This window comes from Sphaerodactylus townsendi, linkage group LG06 (assembly GCF_021028975.2).
Source record: "Sphaerodactylus townsendi isolate TG3544 linkage group LG06, MPM_Stown_v2.3, whole genome shotgun sequence".
NCBI lineage: Eukaryota > Metazoa > Chordata > Lepidosauria > Squamata > Sphaerodactylidae > Sphaerodactylus > Sphaerodactylus townsendi.
Window position 1 is genome coordinate 95,143,388 of NC_059430.1, and position 27,436 is coordinate 95,170,823.

Genomic DNA, 27,436 nt, shown 5'->3' on the forward strand with positions numbered 1-27,436 from the left:
ACTGGTAAGATAAGATAGTGCTTAGTTACTCTTTTCATGCCTGCAAATCCCACTTGTGTCATTCTTACCCATTCCCAAGCAGGGTTTATTTATGTTCTCCAAATCCAGATTTTTTGAGTGAGCAGGAGCAAAAAAAGTCTGACAGGGCTATTGCCCTGAATAATAGGCAGGTGAAGGAAACATTAAGATCCTTCCCCATCTGTCGTTTCTTTACTGCAAAATCTTATTACCAGCATCACAGTTCCGCATGCCACACATCTCTCAAAATGCCTTCCCATATGCTGTCTGACATGAGTCATAACTTCACTTAGTTTCAACTAAATTATCCAACTTTACTCGCCTGTATCCTTTAATTTCTTTCCATTTATAGCCCAGCTTTATGAGTGAGTTTCAGAGAAAAAAGAACACCACAGGCCTTTGTTGGATGTACCATAACTCAGTTTATTGACACATACTAATTTGAAAGCTTTCAGATTGGCTAGCAGTTAGCCAATCTGCTTAACAGGGTGGAGTGATTTAATGAGGCCATGATTCTGAAAATAAAATTATTTGACATTGTCAGCCCTCTTCCTAGACAACACTTAGAAAGTTTTCAAACCATCCAGTGATCAGACATGTTCCTGCCCTGATCAAAGAGCCTCACTTTTCTTGTTCCAAGCTACTTCTAGATAGGCACATACTAAGATTAAATAGGTGGTTGGACAGTGAAGCGCCATTATTCTTCATAGATGCAGGTACTATGCATCCCTGACCCAGGGATGGGGGGTGATTAAATCAGAAAACCAGTACAGGGCCCTCAGAACTAGGACAAAGAGGCTTAGAGACAGCTTCTACTCTAGAGCTGTGGCTATGCTAAACTCCGCTGCTTCATATTGATGTATTTGGGGCTGTGTAGGGATGGGTGGAGGAAGGGGAAAGTGAGGATGATGTATGAGTCTGAAATTGTGTGCATCGAGGAATGCTGCTGTAAATTTCGTTGTGCGTGCACAATGACAATAAAATGCTTATGCTTATGCTTACAAGGAACCCAATCCTCATGGCTATTTTGATCAGAAAGAAATTCATCCTGGTTATGGATCTTCCAGCTCATGTCAACTATGGCCTTTGAGCTATACTCAAGGAGAGATCTGGCAGTCTGTCTTCTCTCTCTCTCCCTTGCCTTTTTAGACTAAGAGATCGGGGAAGAAAAATGTTTTGACCAAGCAAAAATCACGGAGGGGGAAACCAAAGCCACTCTTGCCAGTCTTACACACCAAAAAGATGCTCAGAACAGCTATGGAGTCTAGGTACTACAGATTCCAGTGTTGTCTCTGTAGCAAAAAGAAAAGTGAGTGGGGTGCTGAAAAGGCTAATAGACTTACAGTGGTGCAAGCTTTTGTGGGCTAAGAATATTCTAAGAACTACAGGGCTACTAATTTGCATCATCTGGAAGTCTTTGACTGTTTCCATGGGAGAAAGGGGGTTATTCCCCATTGTGCTCTCAGCATGGGCTTCATACAGGGATATTCTCCATGGATATTCCCTGTGCATCTCCCCCACTCCTGTTAAAATGGTTCCCGCCAGCTTAAAAATAACACTATACCAATATACCCGATACTGATTTAAATTTTTAAAAATCCATCCATAGCAGGCAAGGGTAAAATGGTGTTGCATGAAGGCATACGGTAACCAAGCATATTCTGAGTAGGATCTTTCTGGAAAGACTGTACCAAAGTGGGATTGAGAAAAATCTGGAAAGGGGCTGATATGATGGTGACATGTGGAAGCAACCCCCCCCCCCCAAAAAAAAAAATTGTAGGAGACCATGAAGTTAAAGGTAAGTGCAGAAGCACCTGATGCCATCTCTCCCCAAGAATCCTGAAGGCTCACTCCTTCTGTTATGTGTATCGCTCTCCCCTGAGTGTTGGTGGCAAAAGCCACAAGACAACTTAAATGTTGGTTTCCTGAATGAAAGTGTTTGCTGCATACACACGAATACATTCTAAGGCATTCCTGAAAACAACTAAGTGCCCTGGAATCATCCACAAACAGGTAGAAAAGACTTCTTGGCAAAAAGCATGAAGTGTCTCATTGCGCCATGGAAGACTGTTCACATTTACTACAAATCAGAAAAGGAAGTCAACAAACTTTAAGAAGAAATTTTAATGCAGGAACTATAGGAAGTTCCCTTCAGCTCTCAGGAAAAAATATTTTTACACTTATCTGCTTGAAAAAGAAGATCTTGCCACAAAGTTTTTTTCCAGACTTTAGCCATAATTCTGGGGAAGTTGTAGAGGGCTTTTTAAAATGATCTAGTGACATATTGCTCTTTTCATCGGGCCCCTCAAAAGTAGAAACTGACAACATGACTGCCAGACATTATTTTGCTTGTTCCCATTCTGAAATGGCAGGATGTATACCTGAAAGGCCCATAATACAGGGAATAGAAGATTATAAAGGCCAGACAGCTGGACCACTACAAAAATACAGCAGGGGAAAAAACCCTTGCATTTGCAAACTCTTTTTTCCACAGCTCAAACAAACAAAAAGTGCAAACTACATGCAACTTAATTGTTCCCATTTTATAAATACCACATAAGAAACCATCAAAAATAAATAATGCAAAGTGCAATCCAATAGAACAAATGGCCGCTTGGGACTTCAGCCCAAACAAAGACACAGATGAATCACTGAGGCACAATATTCTGCGGTTGGAGGAGGCAGTTTAAAACACATGCCATTTTGTGGTTATAAACAGCAGAGATCTTCAGCACATTCATACAGCCAGAAAGGCAGCCTCCTGAATTAATAATGGTAATAAGGAGATTCAATGGCCTGTTCCACCGCCCACACTCTCAGCTCTTCAGCTATATCACTATAAATAGCACATTTTGCATAGTTCAAAAATGAGCTAAATGAAATTTGTGCAGGGTTCCCTAAGACAATGGTACTACTAGGTCAGTGTTCCCTATTAGCCTAGTAACATTCATGACCTTTCACTATTAGTCTAATAATGATGTCATCTTGCTAAAAAGGACAGAAGGTATTACGGCAAATGCATAAATTAAAATGTATAAAAAAACCTGACCCACCTAGCCCTTCAGTAGTTAAAGCAACTGTACACACACACAAAATAAACAGCCAGTTTTGTTTCCAAGCAGATTGCATAGTTAAAAGACATTGGTGGTAAAAACAATTAGCATTACTGAAGTTGTGGGAATGTAAAATTAACTGTTCAATGCCCATGCCCAAGTTATTTAGGGCAATCCTAAATATGTATACTCAGAAGCAGCTTTTGTTTATTCCCTGGATGAATTTCCACTCCGAGAATATGACTTCAGCAGACCAAATCTCAGGCATTAGGAACCAACCAAATTGGAGTTAGCGATACCTATTCATAGCAGAAACCTGTACTTGTATAGCTGGGATGGGGGAAGGCATTTGGGATTCTATATCCTCTCTTGTGTGGTGAATGGAGGAAATGACCTGCCTAAAGGAGAAGGCAGGTAAAATAACACCTGAGCATCTCTGCAGGGCATACCTGTTCAACAGCAACATACTTCTAGGTGAGTGAACCTTCCAAGACTTATTGCAAATTCATTAGAAGACATCCATATATACATGTACACTCCCCTGATTTTACATCTGATGAAGGTTGCAATTTACTTCAGCCACTGATTTCAATAAGATATAAGCGTAAAAAACTTTTCTTTGGCTCCTTGTTCACAATCAAGAAATCAACTGCAACTTTAAAAAACCTGGATTTAATTCCATCAATTTGCCAAAAAGCATGGATTCCAAATCACCTATGCGCTCTCTCTCTCTCTGGGAAAAAATCCTAATATTAGGGATACTGTAGTGTAGCCAACATGGATGGTTTAGATGCAAATATTAAATAATAACAAATATTGTTAAAATCTATATGGATTTTAAATATCTAGATTTTCTACTAACTGACCCACTAAGTGCCATGATTAAAAGTGCTGAACCCTCTTTTCATGAGCCTGTTTTAGAATCACGGTCCTTCCCTTCACTTTAACAGGTAGGATCTACTCATTGAACTCCTAGTCCATGTTGGAGTGTGCGTATTTTTAGTAATTATGCAAATTATTTGGTTAACTTTCACTGCAACAGTGATGGTAGGAAACTAGATTAGCGCTGAAATCAATTTTCTTCTTGAACTACAAAGCAGCTGGTGCATCACATGAGCAGGACTACTCTTCAAGAATTCACCTGTAAAGATCTGCTTTACATTAAAAAGTCTCGCAAAGTGGGGAGGGGTACACAAACACAAAATACAGTTTACACAGTGTGTGTGTACATTCAAGATAATATACAGCTTAAACTCAGAATTTCTGCCCACTGTCTGACCATCAATAATAGTCACCATACTACCTTTTGCATTTCATTCCATGTAGCAGCTCACATCCTCAAACAGAGGATTACAGTTTAGTTTAGAGAGGGATGCTCGAGGCTATATTGAGTCTTCCTCAATAGGGAAACCTAAATTAACGCAACTAATTCTTGGAAGATAAAACATCTGATACTTGTTTAAACCACAGTTTAGCTGATTTTTGTTTTTTTAGGTACAGCAAAAAAAAGAGAGATAAATTAAAACACACACACACACTCTTCACAAATTTACACCAGTCCTTTTGACAACATTCACTCTTCTTTACTATGCTCCATGATCCGGTAGGGAGGGATAGGTGCTCCTTTGGAACCATGCTGCTCTAGAACTATTGGTAATGTAGCAGGAGCATAGATCTCAGAGATGGCGTCGTTGTTCTCCAGGGCACCATAAGAAAAGGAAGCTTTGAGGTCAGGTTGAACTGCTGTCCCGTTGTCATGCAAGTTTTGCATGCCTGAAAACAGGGAAAGAAAAAAGCCTAAGTGAATAATGAGGGAAGGGGAGAGAGAGAAACCACTAATTTGCCACTGGGTAGTGTCTCCTCCACTGGGAAGAAATACTGTCAGTATCTACAAATTTCAATAGCCCAAAGCTCCCCTACTTGTTTTTCAACAACTAAATTCTATTCTGTCCTTCCCCATAATTCAGGGCAGTTTACAAATAAAACGAACGTGTATGGTACACTAAAAGTTGTATTCCAAGTATTCCACTGACCAGCAGAGATTACTTGAAAAATACTGCACTCAGAGAATGGTTAAAATTCAAGCTTTCCACAAAAGGCCTTCTGAAACAACACTAGTTTTTACATGTTTTTTGAAAGGCTGGAAGACTTTTGCAGACAAGATCGAGAGGAAAGAAGGTACTTTTTCAGAGCTGCTCCATCCTGTTTTCCTATCTAAAACGTTAGGTTGAAAGAGCTCCTGACTCTGCATTGGATCAGCTAATAACTTCTCAATCTCCTTTAGCGTCAGCAAGTGAATCTTATTCTGAACTTCTGCTTTCCCATCCAACATCACCTTCTCCTTGTTAGGATTCAGTTTCAGCTCCACATTCATACAACTCTGCAGGAAAATGATTGAGCATTGTACCATTTGGGCTGGCTCTAGATTCCCTTCAAATGTATGTTGGCTTTTACATACAGCTTTAACAAAAATGTCAGCCTAAAAAGAATCCTTGGAACTGTACGGTGGGCTAGTGTAGGAATTAGCTCTCTTCACAGAGCCATAATTCCCAGGACAACCCAGAAACAGGAAACAACTATTAAAACAACTAGTAAAAATCAAATTCTTCTGAAGCGGAGTGTCCTGATTTTATACATAACGCATAAATATTGTGTTTCTGTTGTGTTCAGCACAAAGTATTTAAAGTTGCTAGCAAACAGGCCACTGCTAAATGGTACATGTATGAGTGATTAAAGTTTTTTTGTTTTAGACACAGTTATTTACATTTTTTATCAGAACCAAATGTTCAGGCTAGACTCCTTCCCTCCTGGCCACCTCCAACCCATTCATTTGGGAAGGTCTACAGTACGAAAGAACTTGTTCCTTCTGAAAACAGATCCATGGTTGTGGAGAAAGGAAGTAACATGTTTTTGTCCCCGCCCACGCCCACCCCTGGTCCCTTCAACCCCACAGAAGTCAAGATCAGGAAGAGAAACCAAGGAGCAAGACCAAGGTCACCTGGACTTTACCATAGAGATGGAGTAATTCCAAAACCATCACTTCAGAAGTGACACCGCACCTACCCCCCCAAACTCCACTATCCCTAGGTACTCAGAATCTCCCAACATTTTTCTAGGCAGCCCTGGGAACCACACAACAGCCTTTCCCTCTACCAACTCTTAACAGTTGATGGACTTTTCAGCAGCAGAAAATTAAGAACACCTGGGGAAGGGATTGGATGATTAACATTTATAATATCTTGCCAGTTTTAACAGGCCCATAATAGGATGGTTTTTAAGCATTACCTGGCATAGCATCCATAGAGATGTACGGTTCAAAAAGGATAGATTTCCTCTTGTTTCTAGTGATCAAGAAGACCCCCACAAATGCAATGAGACACCTGAAAGAGACAAAAAAACAGAGGGTGGTGAGAAAAATAGTTCAGAAAAGTGAATACCCAAGTACAGGCATAATATAAGATCAGCTTTATGTAATGGAGGAAGTTGCTGGATCTCATGTTTCTTTTCTGGAGGAAGTTGCTGGTTCTTATGTATACATATACATACATGTATACATATACATACATGAAACTTTAAGCTTTCATTCACATCAGTGTGGTTGAGCAAAATTCCACTCTATAACAGGGGTGACAAGAAATAACAATACTGCAAGTGGATTGTACAACCTGTATAAGACATGCCTGCTTATTTCACATAATTATTTTGATTCCACCAAGCATAGGGAGGCAAAGAGTCATGCCAAGTACTGAAGCCTCTGATGGCTTCCATACAGTGACAATTTCCCATTTGCTGCTGCTGTGAATGCAGAGGCATTCTCTGTGGTACCACTCTATGGCCAAACTGCTGACAAAGCACTTTTGGGCTTTTAAAAAAAAAATTGGTAGTGGGCAAATTGTTGTCTCTGACCTGGATCTTACCTCATCACAGAAGTGGCGTAGTGGTTAAGAGCAGGAGCAGCAGTGGCGTAGTGGTTAAGAGCAGGTGTACTCTAATCTGGAGGAACTGCGTTTGATTCCCTGCTCTGCCACCTGAGCTGTGGAGGCTTGTCTGGAGAATTCAGATTAGCCTGTGCGCTCCAACACACGCCAGCTAGGTGACCTTGGGCTAGTCACAGTTCTTCAAGGGGGGATATAAATCCTCCTCCTCCTCTTCTTCTTCTTCTTAAGCTAAGAAGGGTCAGCCCTGATTCGTACTTGGATGGCTGACCACCAAGGAAGTTTAGGGTTGCAATGCAGAGGCAGGTGATTTCAAAACACCTCTGCCAGTCTCTTGCCTAGAGAGCTGGCATAAGTCAGCTGTGACTTGACAGAATGTTCTACTACCACCATGTTGCCATACGTTTAGGATGCTGCAGTGATAAACCTACTAGATACAGAAAAGGCCAAAAATAAAGCCTGGTGGTGCTGGGAAAATGGCAGGCACAAGGGGATACACATGGGGAGGTTTCAAAACTTGCATCTTCCAACCCACACTGGGGGAAAAAACTGCTTTGCTTCCAATTTTTCCAGAAAGATCAGAGCAAAGCAGGACTGGGAAATATTGGGGCTAACCATGGAGGGAGAAGAACTGGAGGATATTGTTTCATAAATGTGTGAAATAACCTTGCTTCACTGTAAGAGCAAGTTTTTCTTGTGCAAGCGCCTTCCATCCATGAAAGCCTCCTGAGCTTCCTTTCTGGCACCAAAGATACCACTAGCCATTCCAAACCTGCTTTCAAGACTACCTTTGCAATTGTAAAGGGCAGATACTTGCTTTTTTAAAAACAAGAGCCACTGAATGCTGTTTCAGGTATCAAAGGTTTTGCTAATTTTATTTAAACCCTGCTTTTCTTCCCAACAGGGATCCAAAGTGGCTTACATTGTTCTCCTCTCCGCTATTTTATCCTCTCAACAACTCTGTGAGGTGGGTTAGGCTGAGCAGGAATTCAAACCTATCTTCAAATCAGCACATACACAGACAGAAATTACTATATATAAACTACCCCCTCCCCTAGACACTTTGGGAATTTCTATCTATTTGGGTGACTTCCCAGTTATGCAGCAAAGTATAGATTCTGTTAGGGATTGGGGGAACAAGTTGAACAGGGCTTAAAATACTCTAGAAGAGGCTGAAGACTGAGTGACTTTGTGTAAAGGTAACAGAATGGGAAGAGAAATCAAGACCTTGAGTCCTTACAAAAGCCTCAAAGGGCAGATTTTCTCATGGGAGAGAGAGATTTTCAGATTTTCAAACTGTCTCTCTTGCAGTTCTTCATAGGCCCCCAGTGCATAATAACTGAACAATTCAAGTGATATTCAAAAGCATGTGTTTTTTCTTAAAAAATAAAAAAGCTGATGAACAGAGACTTAACGCAGGGAATGTAGCATGAATTGAAATGTTTGGCTTTGGCATTTACGTATCCATCACATTTTTTCCTGAGAAACCAACTCCAACCAACTCATGATTTTACTGATGGCTGCAATTTATATGGATGATTTTATTGCTCAGACTCCATGTGATCAGTTTCTGCGGTGATAGAACTGACAACTGCTGCTGTTTACAATTGGTTTACGTGTGTGTTATATGGATCACTGTAGGACATGCTCGTGTTCACAGTGTGGGTTATAATGTTTTACATTAAAAATATGCAACAACTTCATTCTGCTATGAATTTAGCCATCTGGAATCTTTAGGGGAGATGAATATAACCACAGGTTTAAAGCCAATGGTCATTAGCCAATATTTAAACTTACCCCAAGGCAAACATGCATATATGTAGGGCACCCTCTCCAGTAAAGTCCAAGTAAAAGGTTGCACCTGACCCGGAGGGAGGAGAAAAGATGAAAAAGAATATTTAATAGACAAGCACTACTAAAATGCATAGGTGACTATGGCCCTTTCCTCCTCTAATTCCCCACGCTTCTCTCCGTGCACGAAAGGATGGTCTTGTGCAATTTCCCTGTTGCTGTTCTACCTGCCAAATCAGTACAGTGGTGATGGGGCTTCTACATAGCAGGTGTCCCTATACTTTCAATTTATTTATACCTTTTTCCCCAAATGGGGGCTCACAGTGATTTACAAGTTCTACCCTTCTCCATTTTAGCTTGCCAACCAACAGCCTTATGAGGTAACTTATGCGGAGAGGGAGTGACTGGCCCAAGCTCACCCAGCAAGCTTCCACGGCATAGTGGGGATTTTAACCTGGTTCTCTTGCAGAACATGCTCCACCACTCTGACCCCATGCTCTGGTGAACTGCTCTGTTAATAATTTGCTCACAGAAGAAGGGAATCTCATTCTCCCCATCCTGCACTTCTCCTGTTGGCCCATTTGCCATTCCTCCCCACATTCTGGCTCTGCTTCCTTTCCTCACAGTCCTCCCCAATTTTCCAGCTTGTCTTGACTACCCACTGCTCCTTCTCTTTTCCAAAACGGAATACATGATGACTGAAATCTTATGAGACATTCTCATGAGATACTGGCAAACATTTTAAGTTGTCTAGGCAACCTTAAATGGCTGCCAAGATCTCACAAGGTAATTGCATGAGATATCAACACTTATTATTTTTTTTGTTTTACTGTATTCCCCTTCTTAAAAAGCTTTTAGAGATTTATTAACTATGTGATTGATTGATATTACCTGCAGTAATTGCTATTGTGGTGGACAAAATGTAACCTATGCTGGCAACCTGGGATGCATCATATAGCTGTGAAGCTTGGGTTAGAAACCTACAGTCAAAAAAAGCAAAACAAAAATAATCAGACAACACAAGTTGACTGTTGGGACACATCAGTTAACAACATTTACTGGCAAATTTGAAGACATGAAGCTGCCCTGTCCTGAATCACATCAGTGATCTTTCAGTTTTGTCTACTCAGCCTGGCAATACCTAAACAGATTCTCAAGTGGAGGTGTTTCACATCAGCTGCCACTTGGTCCCTTTAGCTGTGACTGAGCCTTCTGCATGCAAGCCAGAAGTTCTACCACTTAACCACAGCTTTGTACAGACACGTGGGAGAGATATTTTGTTCCTCCATCCTGCCACCATATTTCTGGATAAGTCATTTAGTTGCAGGGTCCTGATTTTTCATTTGTGACATCAAAGAAAGAAGAACATCTCTAGAAGGAAGAGAGTCTTTCAACTCCATCTTACTAATACGGGCTCATTATTTAGTTTCACTCACAAGACAGGCCATGCAATGGGTGCTTTCCCATTAGCAGAGAGGTCATTTCCCAGGTCCTGTTTACTTCAGCGGGGGCTCAGCAAAACAACTTTTTAGTGGATTGCACTCTACAGACAAGATCCATCTGACTTCCTCAAGAGCATCCATAATCTGGTTCGGACTTCAGCTCATGCCAAACCGCTGCGCTGCAAACATGGACCACTGTAGAACCACAGTTTCTTTTAGACTCCAGGCCAAAGGATTTTTCTTTAAGTAGGCTCTTATCAAAGGGGTTCCATCTTTTTGAGCTGTTTTACGGTCTACTCTTAGCCTGATAAAAGTTTTATAAATATTATTTTAGTCAGCTCTGTTTTTTGTTTTATGAGTGTTTCTGCCCTGGTTTGCTTATATTTGTTTTTAAAGGCATGAATTGCTCCTGTTTTAAACTACTGTGAGTCACCTCAAGTAGTGAGGTACCAATGGAGCCAGAGCACCAAACTAGATGGACTTCACATCCTAACCAGCAGGGTAATCCCCTTCTGTGTTTCAGCACTGTACTGTCAGCAGAAGTAGCTATCACTCAAAAAAAGCCTAAAATGGCATGAAGCAGGGAAAAATTTAATAGCTCCTAAAATGTCTCCCCTTCTGCCAGAGCCAGCAATAACAACACAATCATCTCCTCTTTTCCCCCCAGGGATGATTTTAGTTAGTTTGTTTAATGTATAATGTATAACTATATTTACATTGACATTCAATTGTAGGCTACTGCATTTTTTTTTTAATGAAGCGGGGGAGCCAGTACTAAATCACTCACGTCGCTTGGAAAGTGGCTGTCGCCACCATGCAAATGAACATGATGTAGAAAATAGGATAACCCAACTGCAGATTCCCTCGGATCGAGACTGCAATCATGCCTGCAACTGCCTTCACTGTAATGGATGACACAGACCCTGGAAAACATTAATAGACAAAGCTGATGCTACAGACAAACAAAACGGATTCCCCATAAACATACAAAGCTGCCATATTCTGAGCCAGGTCCTTGGTCTATCAAGGCTGCTCTGATTTTTGCTACTGACAAGAAGCAGGTAGGCACTTGGAAACCCAGCGGTGTGCATTATGGAACCAATAGGTGCCAAATAGTAGACCAGCCTTCTGATGAATTAAAAGGTTAGAAAATCTGCGTAGCATCTACAGCAAACTAACTGCACATCTGAAACTTACCTAGCAGCGCTACCAACAGAAGAATCACAACTATATAGTTTGCTTTCCTCTCCTTGTAGAAATACAGCAGCAGGCAGAAGAGGATTATCTCCACCACCTAGAAAAAAGGTGAGAGTAATAATAAGGCAGGGCTACTATAGCTAAATTAAAACTGTTTTGCAGGTAACCGTGCTTGGTTTCCAGAAGATGGGCTTAGATCCTCAGCAATCTCCACACCGGAACTTTTCCTTAAAAACTTACAACATGACAAAAATATCCCAGTATTTATACATGTGACTAAAAGAAACAAGACTTTCAACTCCCAGCATTAACACCACCACCAGTAGGAATGTGCCTATTTCCCAAGGGAACTCATTCCCAGTACTAATAACACAAGAGTCACCAAGCTAGACTGCATCCAAAAATGCATTTTTTCAAGAGGGCCTGGCCAGAGATACTTGGGTAAGTACCCAAGCAATGTATGAAAGCAAATGATGATTACTTGTTCCCAGGGTTGGCATCGGTGGTTCACAGCATCAACCCAAAACTGATAGGGCTGCTTGAAGGTTGCTCGTCCATGGTCAGAAACATGGGATTGCCCACTTCCTTTGCCCTCCTGACTCATGAATTAATTGTTTTTTCACATTGCGCCTCAAAGAAAAGGTCAGGACCAGCCTACCATGCAACAAACCAGAATGGCAGCTATGTTTCAGAACCATCCATTAAGCTGCATGAAATTTAGGAATTGCAAGCGAAACATCTCAGCAACACTGCAAGAGATCTTGGGAGCGCAGATTGTGAAAGGTGCAGCAAAATGACCTGGGCTTCCTTAAGATGATACCAAGCTCAAGAAACGGGTAGGCTCAATCATATAACATAGGACAGTGGTTTTCATACTGTGGGTCAGAGAATTCTGGTGATTTCTAATAAATTTATCCAGGTTTCCTTGCTGAAAAGATTACCAAGCTTCCCAAGCAGCCCACTGATCCACCACTGCCAATTATCCTCTGCAGCTCTGGATTTTGAGTGGTCCTGGCCAACATGCCTTTCGGTTCCACTCTCCTTTTCCCCAACCAGGCACACTATCCTCCTTGTGGCGTGCAGCTCTTTCATCCTCCTGAAGTCCTGCCAGCATCAGTGAGGACCATGGCTCATTCCCTCAAGGGCCTCTTCCCAACACAAAACAGGAGATTGCCCCCAGAGGCATCTGCAACATTTTAGATCAGGGGTCTGCAACCTGCGGCTCTCCAGATGTTCATGGACTACAAATCCCAACAGCCCCTGCCAGCATGCCGCAGGTTGCAGACCGCTGTACTAGATGGAAGTATATAGATCAACATGGGTGTCAACAGATGCTGCACCATGCTGACCCTTGCTGCTGGGCCCAGCACAGAGTCCAGGAGAGTATTAAGAGTGTTCTACATCACAGTTCACACAGGAAAAAAGTGAAGCCAGTGCCCCATGTAAAGGAAGGGCACATCCCAGAAGACACCCAGAATACTCTGCAGTAAGCACTCAGGGATTCTGCGGCAGACATCATGGGCAGAAAAAATGTGGAATTTCCTGATGGAAAATTGAGTGCCACTATTGCAGGAACAATGGACACAGCAATCATAAACAGAGTTACATCCTTGGAAAGCAGTATCCACAGATCATTGGATACTGGAGTATTATTGGGCTCTTGCAATTGTTCGTAACTGCATTTCCCAGCATGGACAAGCCAATCCAACTGCATACGAATGAAGCCAAATTGTACTGAAGAAAACAAGCAGGCTGAGAAGATGCAGCTTTGATTAGGAGACTGCTACTCAGTTATGCTCACAAGTACAAGATCATTGATTCATTTGTCCATGAGGAAGGCTCCCTCCTTGAAACAAATTATGGCCCGCAGTGGTGTATTTGCCTAGGGACAGGGATACCCTCTGTCCCCGGGCGCCACTGATCTGGTCACATGGGGGCACAAGACGGCAAGGCAGCAGGAAGTCCTCTAGGGTGGACAGAAGCAACTGGAAGGCTCTGTGCTGGGGTGTTTGCTTTTATAAGTTGGGAGTGTGTGGCCCTGTCCCCAAGCTTATAAAAGCAAAGGCCCTAGAGGGGAAGGCAGAAGGGACTGCTGGCTTGGAGCCGGCAGCCGGAAGGGGGGTGGGTTCAGGGGTGGGTGGGCCCCGCCCCAGGCATAAAGGGGGGGGGGACATCTGTTCTCCGGGCACCATTTTCCCCGATACACCTCTGATGGCTCGCAACTGTGAGAATAAAGTACACCCTAACCATCAAGGCACCCTAAAAAGATATTTTTTTCATGAGTTCCCTACTCCCATCCAGACTAATTTCAACAGGACTGGGGAGTGGGGGGAAGGGTCCCTTACCATGTACAAGAGAAACTGCCAGCAGACTAAATGCTTTGTGATGTTCTCTCCTGTCATGATCTCATGATTATTAGGTCCAAAGGTTATCAGCAGGTACGTCCCGACAACAGCCAAGCCGCAGCCTATGAAGGATAAAATATAGCGCCCTTGGGCAGAAGGAAGACAAAAGGTAATGTTAGTGGGTTAATCAGGAGGCACAGACCACACAAGAATGATTAAAAAGCAAGGCAAGGGGAATCCGTGAACTTTGGTTAGTAAACTTCCCCCCACCCCAACCCGCCTGCTCCTTTTCCACCACCGGCTCTTCTCCTGATGGCCAACCCAACAAGATGGCAGCAGGTCCATAACTGGATCTCCTACCTTTTATTAAAAAAGAAATGGCACTAGTTGTCACTATCTTTCCCTATTTGGATAAATACTTTAATGTCCTGGATGGACTTAGCCCTCTTCGCTGTGATATTTTCCCCATGGAAACCATTCCCGCATCCTCTTAGAGGAAAGCCATACAAGGTTACATATAGTAAACACCATTTACTCCAGCATGGACTCTGTATCCCTGAGAATCTCAGTCATTAAAATCTGTGAAAGCAAGAAGTTTCAAGATCACCGTGGTGATAAACAAAAGTCTTAATTGTTCTCCATTATCCTTGGATTGGATGCCACATTTCTTGTTCACAAATGTAACTATGAGCTACATGAAGGTTTCCCCAGTGGGGCAGATGGCACTCCTGTGGGTCAGGAAAATGAGGTTGGGAAGTGCAGCAGGGAGCAGACATAAAACCCACTCCCCCATCTGTATCAGGTCTTGGGTGCCTGGAAACTGCACTCCCAACAAGGAACTCATATGTGTGTGTCCAACAGTCTTTAAGGCAGGACTAGGCCAGGGGTCTGCAACCTGCGGCTCTCCAGATGTTCACGGACTACAATTCCCATCAGTCCATGAACATCTGGAGAGCCGCAGGTTGCAGACCCTGGCCTAGACCAATTGTCCAGGCCTCGACCAACTGTATTGTCCAGTGAAACTAATTTATACAATACTAGCGGGGCCCGGCCATGCGTTGCTGTGGCAATTGTTCTTCTCATCACAGTCTGCAACCCACACAGATGTCCATGCAGGTCCAATGATCCCCAGCATAGCCTTTTGGGGTGGTCAAATGGAATCCCTCTTTCCCTTTTCAATTCACATTGTTATATGGTGGTGTCTTGTTTTTTTAGTATAAGGTAACCCTTTCCATTCCACAACGGAACTGTTCAGAGTGCGAATCCCGCTGTCCATGAGGCTGGTTGACACGCACAGTTCTGGCTAGGGTAAGGCAGAACTGGGGCAAGGAGGCTATCCCAGTCAGGCATCAGAGGCAGGGTGGTGAGGCGCTCTGATTGAGGCCAGCTCCCTGGGTTCTTAAAGGGCCATGTGCAAAAGAAGCAGAGCCGGTAGTGTTGGTTCGCCCCCACCACACAGATTTTCTTAGAAGAAAAAGGCAAACTCCAGCTCGCTTTTAGTAAAAGAGAGCTGTGGCGAATATGGGTGAGGAAGTGGGTAAGTGGTGGTTGGATGTGAGGGAGGGCAGAGTGAGGTGTGTGAGGATGAGCTGGATGTGTATTGTGTGGTAGCAGTGGGTGAGGCACAGAGAGTGAAAGTTATCTGTGTGTGGGCAGGGCCCCCACCTGACGTCTCACACGGCAAAGTGTGTACGTGTTTCACTTCCACTCGTATTACCCAGCAATATTACCTATTTACTGTTTGCAATACTCATCTCTGGCCATCTGCGTGAACACTGTAAGAGCATACCAAGCCCTCAGGCCACAGACATGCTACACGAACATTCTAAGGGTGACAGCTAAACACAGCCAGCTTCATGGCCTGATGCACCAGGAAAAAGATGGTTTACCTGGCTCAGGTACGGACTTTTGGCAATTTCAAGGTCCAATTACCTGCCTGCAACAGGGAGGAACGTCATGTGAAAATTTGGGGGCGATCCATCCAGCCATTTCGGCATTAGGGTGTGACTAACAAAGTCACTGTTAGCTTTTTATATATATAGATATATATCTCTTCAACCTCTGTCAGTTCTTGATCATCAACTGGCCATGCTGGCAGGGGCTGATGGGAATTGTAGTCCATGAACATCTGGAGTGCCATAGGTTTGCCACCACTGCCCTATGGCAACTTGGTAACAGGAGTGCATCTTGGGCATAAAGTTTCTTTTCTAGGTGAGGTAGGGCAGTGGGGGAAGGGTCCATGAGTTCATTGACTGTCAACTGCTTGACACAGTTTTAAGCCAGGCTTGTGAACTGCCACTCGTCTGTTCCCCTGGTATGATCAGGGATCGCCTCCCAGTGACTAGGCAAGGAAGCTTTTGTAAATAGGAAGAACATTTTATCCTTCTCCCTCTTTCAGGCCGCCAAGTGTACCAGAAACTATAACAGACAGGCAGATCCTTTTTGCGGGCTAGAAATTTTTGTAGGCTTTGCCTATCCAAAAGGTGCCTAATCTTGCAAGGTCATTCCTAACAAATCAGCAGATGAGAAACTGTGGGAAACAACCATTTGTCAGGAGAGTGGGAATTGCTGGAGCAAAATGTCATCAAGCAGTTCTTTCTACCTGACTGGTAATGAAGGAAGCAAAGAAAATCAAAGTAAATATATAAGTCACTCTGCATACAGAAACAAACCACAACAATAACATAAAATTATGCATCTGAAACTTACTCAAGAACTCCTTGAGCTTCCACTTTTCCTTAATGAATATGATTCCTATAATTGAACTTGCTAAGGGGATAAAAAAGACAAAGTAAAGAGTTGGTAAGTGGGTGTCAAAGGACACTGGGGCTGGGTGATAGGTTTCTCCCTCTCCACCAATATTTCCATCTTCTTATTTCCCACCACCCCCCTTTCAACATGTTACAGGTCTCTTAAAGATTTTATAAAATTTAAATAACTAAAAAGCAACATTCTCTGTGGCCTGTTTAATTATGGCATGTATTCTGAATATCTAAGACTATTTTGGTGAAGTCCTTAGTTGTCTTGGGGCTTACAAGAGACAAAATAGCTAGATTTATAAAGCACCTGGACTGTTAGAAGATTCCCTCTTACTCCAACAAATAGACTGATGCTGCTTTTTTCTTTATTGCAGCCGAGGTTTTCTAAATCTTCTACACAATCTCTTTGTAATGAAACAGTTGGGACTATATTTCAAGAAGATGTTGAATAGAAGTATTTGTTGAATCGAGATTTTGATACAGAGATTTTCAGAACTAGAGGATTGGATCCATCTCAAAAGAACTGGTTACATAGCTGTATTACTTTAACTGGATATCAAACAAGAAGGATTTGGGGGGCATCTGATGGTCTTGAGAAGGAATTCCAAGAAAGTTTATTTGTTTCTGGAATTATATCTTGGGATTTAAAAAAAATAATGCAATCTATTTCTAACTCTTCAATCTCCACTCAGTTTCACTACTCATAACTGAATTTTCTGCATTTTAAAGCAGAAAAATATTTTAAACTACATGACCTTTCCCCTGCCCTTGGAAATGTTGAATGGAAGTAAGGCAGTCCGTTTTGAACAACCGAAGAGTTAAGCTTTTCTCTGTCCAGCATGGGTCAAAGACAAACTGGGGACATAAAAGCCTGCAACTAGCATTCTGTGGACACAGTCAGAGACATGTGTTCCTCCTGTCATATGTTAGAGTCACCTGTTAGCCCAGTGCTGATTGATTCAGATCACTCATGGGGTTTCAGCACAGCTTTCCCAATAGCTTTCCCATAGCTTTCCCAATACCCACACTCACTGCCTGTTATAGAGTTGGACATGTTACTAGTTTTCTATCAAGAAGCTGTAATAGCAGGTCTCCCACTTTCCCATTTTCCCCACCTAGATAGTTTTAATCAATACAATAAAATACTAAAGAGATCTTACCTATAACAGACACGGCACCAAGTGGCACAATCAGGGAAAGAGGAGCAAAGGCATAGGCAGAGAATACCCCCAGCTCTCCAAGAAAGAGCAGAAACAGCCCACACCACCATGTCTTGGTCTTGAAGTAGACTCGGTGGTCTTTGCTACCCGCCAGCCGAATATGGCCATACTTCTAGGAAAGGAAGACAACAACGAGATGATGAAGCTGTCAGTCACAATAAGGCTGGTCTCAGAATCAGTTGTCCTTTTTATGCTCACCTGGAGGTTGAGTGAAATGCTGATGAGGAGATGGCCAAAAATAGCTAGCAATGCACCAATCAAGTTTTCCTGCAAGTAAAAGTAATACACAGTTATCGGTTTCCCCTTCCAGGTGTCTCTAGGGCAAATATATTTGGCATTAAGCACGTAATACCTGGAACTCAAGTGTCCACAAATTTGGTGAACATAACCTCTCCCATAACTATGAGAGCCAGCATGGCATAGTGGTTAAGAGCTGGTGAATTCTAATCTGAAGAACCGGGTTTAATTCCCCACTCCTTCACCTGAATGGTGGAGGCTTATCTGGTGAACCAGATGTGTTTCCGCACTCCTACATTCCTGCTGGGCTACTCACAGTTCTTCAGAATTCTCTCAGCCTCACCTACCTCACAAGGTGTCTGTTGTGGGCAGAAGAAGGGAAAGGAGCTTGTAAGCCACCTTGAGTCTCCTTACAGAAAGAGAAAAGTGGAGTATAAATCCAAACTCTTCTTCTTTTCCCATCCCCTGTTGGTAATATCCTTTCCTGGTAGGTAGATACAAAGCTCCCTTCTCTTGAGGACAATTCAACAAGATGCCTGAATCTCTGATTTTTCAGGAAAAGCAAAGAGAGGTAGTTGTCATCGTTTTCTTCCAATCCAATTCCAAAGCCTTTATTGGCATTATAAATTGCAGAATTAATAAAAAGGGCATTTGTCTATTGACTAAAACATTAAAATACATTAAAATCTTCCCCTATTTTAGCCTGTAGTATGTATGTAAGGGTACGGGCATAACTCTCTTTGCCTGTGATGTTTTTCACACAGAAACCATTCTCCCTTTCTCCCTACAGGTGAAACAAACAAACAGGTCATCTATTGGGTCTTTTTCAGATAGGCGAATAGCAGAGGAAGGAGGGAGAGGTACGAAGAGAAGAATAATTGTGAAAACAGCTCAGCGGAACAAATAACTTTTCCTGTCCCCCCATGGCAGAGACCTCAATCCAAATACTGCCCCCCTGTTTGTTTTGGTCATTCTGAAGCAGATGATTCAATTAGAGCCCATCCGCCATCTTGTCTAGTTGGGACTTGGAGGCAAGGATGATTTCCCTTTGTGCAGACCTTTTCAGGAAATGGCTCACAGTTTCTGAAAATCTCAGAGCACATCATCAGATTGTTGGGGGGGGGGGAAGAGAGGGGGAGAGAAGGATAAGTGGCAACCCTGAAAATGATTTGGTACTAAATCAAGGCAAAATATGCAGACTCCTCTGCCTCTAAGTGTGTAGAATGTGCTTCCCATAGATTTTCTCAGTAATTCCAATAACCCTACAAGATAGGACAGGGTTACTGTCCCCACTCTACAGCTATTAAGCTGGGATACCGGCCCCCTCCCACCTCATCCTGGGTCACTTCCTTGGCCCAGGCTCTTTTTGCCTTTTCTCTGAGGGGAGATGCCTCCCTGTAGAAAGCCCTGCCCTCAAACCACAAACACGGGGAAGCAGTAAGAGGGTCTTTAAACCAATCCTGTTTAAAGCTCAAGGAAGCATCGTCTATGCAAGAGAAGAAAGGCAAGGACATTCCAGCACTTGTTCCTTCAAGAATTTTGAACCCAGCAGGTTCTGTGGGTTTTAGCCAAGCCTTAATTGAGCAGGTCAAGTAAAATGCCTGCCCGGGATGACACACCTGTGCTCATTAAAGGGCATCAGAGGAGAATAAATGTTTGACTCCTAGCCCAACAAAACGATGCCGCGAAGTATTCAAATAAACAAATCACTACCCACAACAAATTAAAATGGCTTCAAATATCTGATTAACTGTTTGTTTGAAATTCATCTAGGTTTTGGAGGGACTTTTTGACAATCAAGTCTAAAGTTCTTTTCTTTTTCCTACCCTTTCTTAGCAATTCTGTGCAGGATTTCCTTTTGACTACTTTGTGTCCGGTGTGAAAACCAGTGCCGTGCTGCATTCAGAGTTTCAGACTTGGAATGGAGAGTCCTGGGTTCAAATTCCCAATCCAGGCCTAACCAGACGTGGTACTTCCCATACCTATTCTTACAGGCAAATCTTAAGAATTGTATCCAACTTGCTACCACCATCAGCATGGAAGAAGAGAAGTGGCTTTATTACCCCCTTTTCCTGTAAGGAGACTTAAAGGGGCTTACAAACTCCTTTCCCTTCCTCTCCCCTCAGCAGACATCTTGGGAGGCAGGTGGGGTTGAGAGAGTTCCAAAGAACTGTGACTAGCCCAAGGTCACCCAGCTGACACATGTTGGGAGTGCAAAAGCAAATCTAGTTCACCAGATAAGACTCCGCCGCTCGTGTGGAGGACTGGGATCAAACCTGGTTCTCCAGATTAGAGTCCATCTAATCCTAACTACTATGCCACACTGGCTCTCACTTCTCCCAGGAAAAAAAACATTACCTTAGTGGAGAAGAAACAGAGGTTTCATTCTGAAGCTTAAAAAAAAAGGAAGCAGGAAGATTTTTAAAATAGCACCATAAGGGCAGAAGGGGCTATGGAGGAACAAGGGGCGGGGGAGAGAATGATGATGGCTTTTTGCCCTCTCAGAAGCCGTGTCTGCTGCACTCACAAACTTCCAAATCCTCTTCCCTTTTCTGGCCACCCCCTTGCCATTAAGTCTCTTTGGGTGAATCAGCACATGTATAGTCACTTTGTCTCTCTTCTGCAGCCTTTTCTCTCCTTGCCTGGAGGAAGGATAGTCAAAGTTTCTCACATCTCTCTTTCCAAGAAGCAGAATAATTTCTCTGATTTTTCTCCTCAGAAAGATGAGGGTTTTGTAAAACCAGTTTTCTTCTCTGCATAATGACCTACAAACTCTATGGCAATAGACAGACAATATATTTATGATTTACCTTTGAGGGTACACATGGAGAAAGGTCACCTCTGCTCAGACCCATAACATGGAAAATTAGGAGCTGACTTTGGGCCAGCCATGCTCTATCCCTTTCAGCCTACCTCACAAGATTATCGTGAGGATGAAGCAGGGAAGGAAAGAGCCAAGTATACCTACTGGGTAGACTTCACAGGATGAAAAGTAGATATGTTTTCGTTCGTTTGTAAGCCTATGGGCATGTCCTAGTTGGCTACGACACAGGTCCTAAACACATGCTACATTTTTCCAGCACCTTCAATGGATTGCATGATCACAAGTGTTCCTGGTGTTCCATGCTGGGAATTCAAGTCTAAGGAATGCACAGGCTCAGTTTGGATTGGGACCACTGCTCCCAAGAATGGACTTCTTTTCATGCCCAGTGCTGTTTTCCCAACTTGAAATGGTGCTGGGGTGATGCTATTCGGTGTACTCTTTTAGCACACGTGGAGTACTGAATGAGCCAAACGGCATTCCCTCAAAAGAAATTTCAAATTGGGAAAACAGCACAGTCATGGGAAAAGACGGCCCCTTCTTCTCATGCACTGAAGTTCTAATTCAAACTGGGTCCATTAACATTTAGGAATTGAGCTCCAAGTTCAAACTTGCAATATGCCTCTAACTCAGTGATGGTGAACCTTTTTGAGACTGAGTGCCCAGATTGCAACCCAAAACCCATTTGTTTATCGCAAAGTGCAAACACGGCAATTTAACCTGAATACTGAGGTTTTAGTTTAGAAAAAACAGTTGGCTCCGAGGCATGCGTTACTTGGGAGTAAACTTGGTGGTAGTCAGTGGCTTTGCTTTGAAACAACCATGCAACTCTTCCAACGGGTGAATCACGACCCTAGGAGGGTTTACTCGGAAGCAAGCCCCATTGCCAGCAACCGAGCTTACTCCCGGGTAAAGGATCGCACTTTAATTCTTCGCATGAAAATCAGTGGGGTTTAACAGCGCTTAACAGGGTCACCTACACTGCTTCCCCAAAATTAGATCTTAGGTTTAATGCTAATAATTGAGTTCAGCGGCCCAGGCTAGCCTAGATGTGTGTGTGGGGGGGATGGGGGTGACTCTGTTTGTGCGTTCCCACAGAGAGGGCTCTGAGTGCCCGTGCCATAGGTTCGCCACCACTGCTCTAACTGCTCCAGCCCAGGTAAAAAAAACGTAACACAGGTTCTAATGTACAGTGCACAGCTCATGTTAAATGATAAAGCAATAAAGTTATTTTACAAATGGGAAGAGACTGCGACATACCAGCTAATATAAATGCATAATAATATCAATATTTATATCACTGGGCTTCGACAGGATTGCACTGTAACTCCGCTAGCAAGGTCTGGTTTTCTAGCCAAGCCCCTAAAGTGACCACACATTGGAGAAGGGGGGTTGTCAACACCCTGCAAGGGGCTTCCAATGTAGTAATGGACCATCAGACTCCTAAAGAGAGAAATCTCCACTATCTATTTCTCCTCCGGTATCACTTGGGCTGAAAGTCTCAGGTGAGAAATAATCTTACCTTATATGAGAAGGAGTCCTCAGGAACCAGGCGGGGTCCAGCCTCTGTTGCAACCAGAAGGTGCCGCAGCTGCAGACCAGGGCCGTTCATTCTTTCCATTCTGATTCATTCATACATTCCCTCTTGACCTTGCCAGACCACTCAGTTACTTGCAACAATGCTTTAAAAAGGAGCTTGAGGGGGAAGGGGGTCCACCACGGTCCGCCTCTCCATTGTGCTGTCTGAGCTCCAGAAACACCACTCAGCAGGACTGGATGTCCATTGTCATTCCCTCATTCCCACATCCTACAAACACAGAACACAACATGGGAGGAGTTCATCCAAGAAAGAAGCACTGAGGTTTCAATGTTTTTGTTTTCCAGATGAAATGACTGATGTTATAAGGGTGCTGGAGGACGAGTCAAAATTCACTGGGCCAGTGGTTCTGCAACTGTGACTCAGGACCCAAAAACTGGTTGCAACTCTTGCTCAGACAGGTCATGGGGCCAGGAGGGAGGAAGTAGAACAGTGTTAGCTGGAGAAAAAAAAGGAGGCCATAGCTGCATGATACAGCACCCACTTGGCATGCAGAAGCTTCATAACACAGGGTTGCAACCCCCCCTCCGCACCCTTTGTCGCCCCGGTCATCAAACCAGAGAGCCATGGTGGCTTCTGCACCAATTCTAGCTAATAAACCAGATACTATACACCATTCCAAAACATCTGAAGCTGACCTATTGCCACCTGCTCAGACACCCTGCCTACAAAAGAGAGGTCTGCAAGTGGTTGATAATTGGAAGTGTAATTAATGTCCAAGTACGGTGTCTTTCCCGCCCTGAGAAAGAGGTATTTATAGCCTCTCAGATCCAACAGGTCACTCCTATCCCTTTGCTTAGGTGGAATCTAGATAATCTTGATGCTCCTAAATAATCCGAATGTCTGTTGTAATCTTCCCACTTGAACTATCTTTGAGGGCAGGACTGTGTACCTCATTGTGAAGCCTGCTATGATTCACTTTCTCATATTTTGCTTTGCTGTTCAAAATACAACAACATTAGAACTGATTTGAGGACTGTATTACCAACAGTATTTATGCTCCTTTCTGATAAGTTAAGATGGTTAAGTTTCTAAATAATTCTAATGCTGAAATCTCGGAAGCTGTTGCTATATTTTTACTCTGTGTACTACAAGTTGTTCACTACAAGTTGACCTTCTTATTGTATTTGGAATTCTTGACACACACCAGTTTTATACCTAATAAAGGTTCTGGAATGGAATGGAGTGAAGCCTGCTATCATTTAGCACAGAGGTGGCCAACCTATGGTGCTTCAGATGTTCATGGACTACAATTCCCATCAGCCCCTGCCAATTGGCCATGCTGGCAGGGGCTGATGGGAATTGTAGTCCATGAACATCTGGAGCACCATAGGTTGGCCACCCCTAACTTAGTTAAAATACTGCCTTCATAAAGGCAGCTCAAAGAAGCAGACACGCACACACAAACTCTCATATTCCCTTCTCACTCATATGCCTTGCTACCAGGCAGAGAAGACTGAGCAGGATAAAAGTTTGAAATAATGATAGTTATTTAGCAAATGCCGCCTCTCAAGACCTTTTCATGTCACTTAACTAAAAATAATAACACAAAGCTAATGAAAATAAAAACAAGTTAATTAAAACGCATCACACCAATAAAAGCAAGCCAAGCTGGTAAAAGCAAGCCCGGGTACAGAAGATTTCTCAGTAAGCAAAAGGCTAGTGATTTCCTTTTATAAAAAAGCAACAGTACCATGAATACCTTCTGGGTTCCCTGCAGCTCCTTGCCTCCAATGGGAACATAACCACTACCCCCCTTTTGCCTGTACCCAGTCCAGAACTCTGAAGTCTGCTACAGATCTGTTTTTAAAACCCTTGAGCCAAAGTCACATCATACAACCTGCAAATAAATGTCACTCTCACTGGGGTACTCATTTGGGGATCTCATTTCAACACAGGTCTTCCAGATCCTTTATAAACCCCACAAGTCCGCAAAGCAGGTATTGCTGGGAGGTTTGCTCCTTGTATTATCTATCAGGCCAAAAGAAAGTATTATTATGTTCTCCTTCTGTTGATAGCAAGTCTTTCATTACAACACATGGAAAACAGAATGTACTGCCTGTCTACAACTTTTTCAGCCCAGCCCTATGTATGGTTGCATAATAGGACCAGGAAGCTACATAAGCATAGGTGCAACTGCAGCCTTTGCAGATTTGATCATAGAAGAAGAGTCTGGATTTATACCCCCCTTTCTCTCCTGTAGGAGACTCAAAGTGACTTACAATCTCCTTCCCCTTCTTCCCCACAACAAACACCCTGTGAGGTAGGTGGGGCTGAGAGAGATCTGCACAGCTGTGACTAGCTTAAGGTCACCCAGCTGGTGTGTGTTGGAGTGCACAAGCTAATCTGGTTCACCATATAAGCCTCCACAGCTCAAGTGGCAGAGCAGGGAATAAAACCCGGTTCTGTTCTCCAAATTACAGTGTACCTGCTCTTAGCCACTATGCCACTGCTGCTCCACTGCTAGACTGTACTTTTTAAAAAAATCAGAAGCAGTATTCACTTGCAACACAACACCTCCCTCTTGCAATGCGCAACCATTTGGCTTCACTTCATAAAGATAAAATCACACACACCTCTTTATCCCTGTATTCTCTTTACAATATTTTTATTCATTATAACTGATCTGGATGAGGGGATAGAGGGACTACTCAACAAATTTGCAGATGACACCAAACAGGGAGGAGTAGCAGACATGCCGGAAAAGAGAGTCAGAATTCCACAAGATGTGAACACACTGGAAAAGTGGGGCAGTTGTGAACAAACAGCAGTTCAACACAGATAAGTACAGAGTTCTACATCTGGCTTACCAAAATGAGAAGTAAGCATTCTGGAATACACTTGTGTGAGCAGTCAGTGTGATGCAGCAGAAAAAAAACTAATGTGGTCATAGGATGTATCAACAGAAGCATAATATCCAAGTCACAAAATTCCTTAGTTCTCCTGCACACCACTTAGGTCAGATCACACCTGGAGCACAGTGTGCAGTTCTGGACGCCACACTTCAAAAAGGATGTGGACAGAATGGAGCAGGTGCAGAGAATAGTGGCGAGGATGATCAGGGACCTGGAGACCAAGCCCTATGAGGAAAGGGTGAGGGACTATTCAGTCTGAAGAAAAGGAGGATGAAGGGGGCCATGATTGCTCTTTTTAAGTATTTGAAAGGCTGTCACTTAAGAGGGAGGCAGGAAGCTTCTAATAACTGATGGAATATCAAGGCCAGGCCATTTTATTTACATATTTGTACTCCACGTTCCTCACCAGTGGGTTCATCATTCTCCCCTCCCATCATTCTCCCCTCCCTGTTTCTTTTATCCTAACAACTCCCTAAAGAAAGTTTGGCTGAGAGTGTGTGACTAGCCCAAGGTCACCCAGGAAGCTTCCATGGTAGACTGGAGATTTGAACTAGATCCTAGTCCAGCACTCTAACCATTATATCACATTATTTTATAGGATTTTTCTTGCAGTGTTGAACAGGGACTTTGCCTAGTCAACCGGAAAAGCACTCCTAGCGTCATAAATTTGTTAATAATTCCAGAGAAGGATAGCTGCGTCAGTCTGCGGCAGCAAAAACCAAGCAAGCACTTTAAGGATTCCCAACATTTCGTTTCAACATAAGCCTGAACCGGAACAAATGAATATTTTGGTTGTAAAAGTTCTTAAAATAATAAAATGAATGAATTGTGGACAAAGAGGATACTTTGCAAAAAAAGAAAGAAGAAGTTGTTATTTTCCGGTTAAATTGAAGTCCACATTTTAATTTTCCCCTCCTTTGATCAACAACAACAAGCCTGCTCATGTCTTGCTGTGCAACTCAAATGCTCACCTGCTGCTGTTTTTTTTTCTTTTCTCACTGAAGGATTCCGCCGATTTTTACAGCCGGAAAGTGAAATAAAATTTATGCACTACGAAAGAAAAGTCCCTTTGAACGTCTTCCGCAGGTGAAGATCTTGTTCCAACCCAGATCTCAGGTTTGCGCTTCCACAACAAGAGCTCCGATTTGACCTGGAAGCTGCCCGTCACTTTGCAGGCCCTCGGCTCACAAAGGCGATTGGCCGGTCTGACGAAGGCGGATCTAAATCCCTGGTTGGCTGCAATATTTCTGTTGAAGGTGGCAAAGCTTGGGTGACGCGTGCAAGGCTGCCGAAGGGTACGACCAGGAAGTGATCGGCTGCTACAAATCGATGAAATTTTTAAATATTTATACTAAATAATGATAATATTATGCTAGCTAATCATACGCATGTACCCTGTATTATACCTGAGATGCCCCCAAATTGAGTCACCTTTATTTGTGTTATTGCATGAGTGTAATTGAATAGCCACGGCTACCCCTGATTGTGATAACTAAGTAGAAGAAGCCCGCGGGGTGGGTGGGGGGTGGAGTATTACTTGGATGGAGGACCACCAAGGAAGTCCCAGGTTGCTAAGCAAGGGCAGGCGATAACGAACGGGCTCTGCTGACCTCTTTTTTGAAAACCCTATGAGCTGGCCATAAAATAAGTAATAAAGTTTCCCCTTCAGTCGTGTTCGACCCTGGGGTACCACTACGAGCAGTGATTTTATAGGCAAGCCATTTTTGAGGGGTAGTTTGCTGTTGCTTTTCCCAGCTATTCTTTACCCCCTGGCTATGAGCTAGGTACTCATTTACCGACCAAGAAATGGGTGGATGGCTGAGTTGGCCATGAGCCAGCTTCCAGGATATCTGACCCACAGGGGGCTCGAACTCCTGACTGTGTGAGTGGCAGTGCAAACAACATAGTTCAACATGGAATAAGAACATTGGCTTGATAGTACTTTCCACCACCAATCATGGCTCCTGGCCTACAAAAGCTGATGCAACAATAAATAGCATTGAAAGTGCCACAAGACTGCTTTTTCAAACTTTCATTTTATAGATACGTGTTTGTAAAGTGCTTTCAAGTTTTAGCAACTTGGTAGGGTTTCAAGGCAAGAGACCAACAGAGGTGGGTTGCCATTGTCTTCCTCTGCATTCCTTGGTGGTCTCCCACCCAAGTGCT

General features: G+C 43.2%; 1 protein-coding gene across 1 annotated transcript; it reads right to left on the minus strand.

Moving 5' to 3' along the window:
• Positions 1-2,124: 2,124 nt before the first annotated feature.
• Positions 2,125-26,390, minus strand: NIPAL3 (NIPA like domain containing 3). Its single transcript, XM_048500969.1, has 12 exons — positions 26,242-26,390; positions 22,341-22,625; positions 17,959-18,027; positions 17,701-17,872; positions 16,491-16,550; positions 13,782-13,927; positions 11,437-11,533; positions 11,027-11,162; positions 9,689-9,777; positions 8,804-8,867; positions 6,357-6,451; positions 2,125-4,844 (listed from the first exon to the last, which is right to left on the minus strand). The coding sequence occupies exons 2-12, from the start codon at positions 22,437-22,439 to the stop codon at positions 4,645-4,647; spliced, it is 1,227 nt and encodes a 408-aa protein (XP_048356926.1). The 5' UTR covers positions 22,440-22,625; positions 26,242-26,390; the 3' UTR covers positions 2,125-4,644.
• Between the last annotated feature and the right edge of the window lie 1,046 nt (positions 26,391-27,436).

Excerpts from the sequence above, each read along its gene's own strand:
- NIPAL3 (XM_048500969.1), bottom strand. The coding sequence starts at position 22,439 with ATGGAAAGAATGAACGGCCCTGGTCTGCAGCTGCGGCACCTTCTGGTT. Across the intron at positions 9,778-11,026 it reads ACAGCCACTTTCCAAGCGAC|GTTTCTAACCCAAGCTTCAC; the intron begins GTGAGTGATTTA and ends TTTTGACTGTAG. Across the intron at positions 8,868-9,688 it reads CACAATAGCAATTACTGCAG|GTGCAACCTTTTACTTGGAC; the intron begins GTAATATCAATC and ends CCTCCGGGTCAG.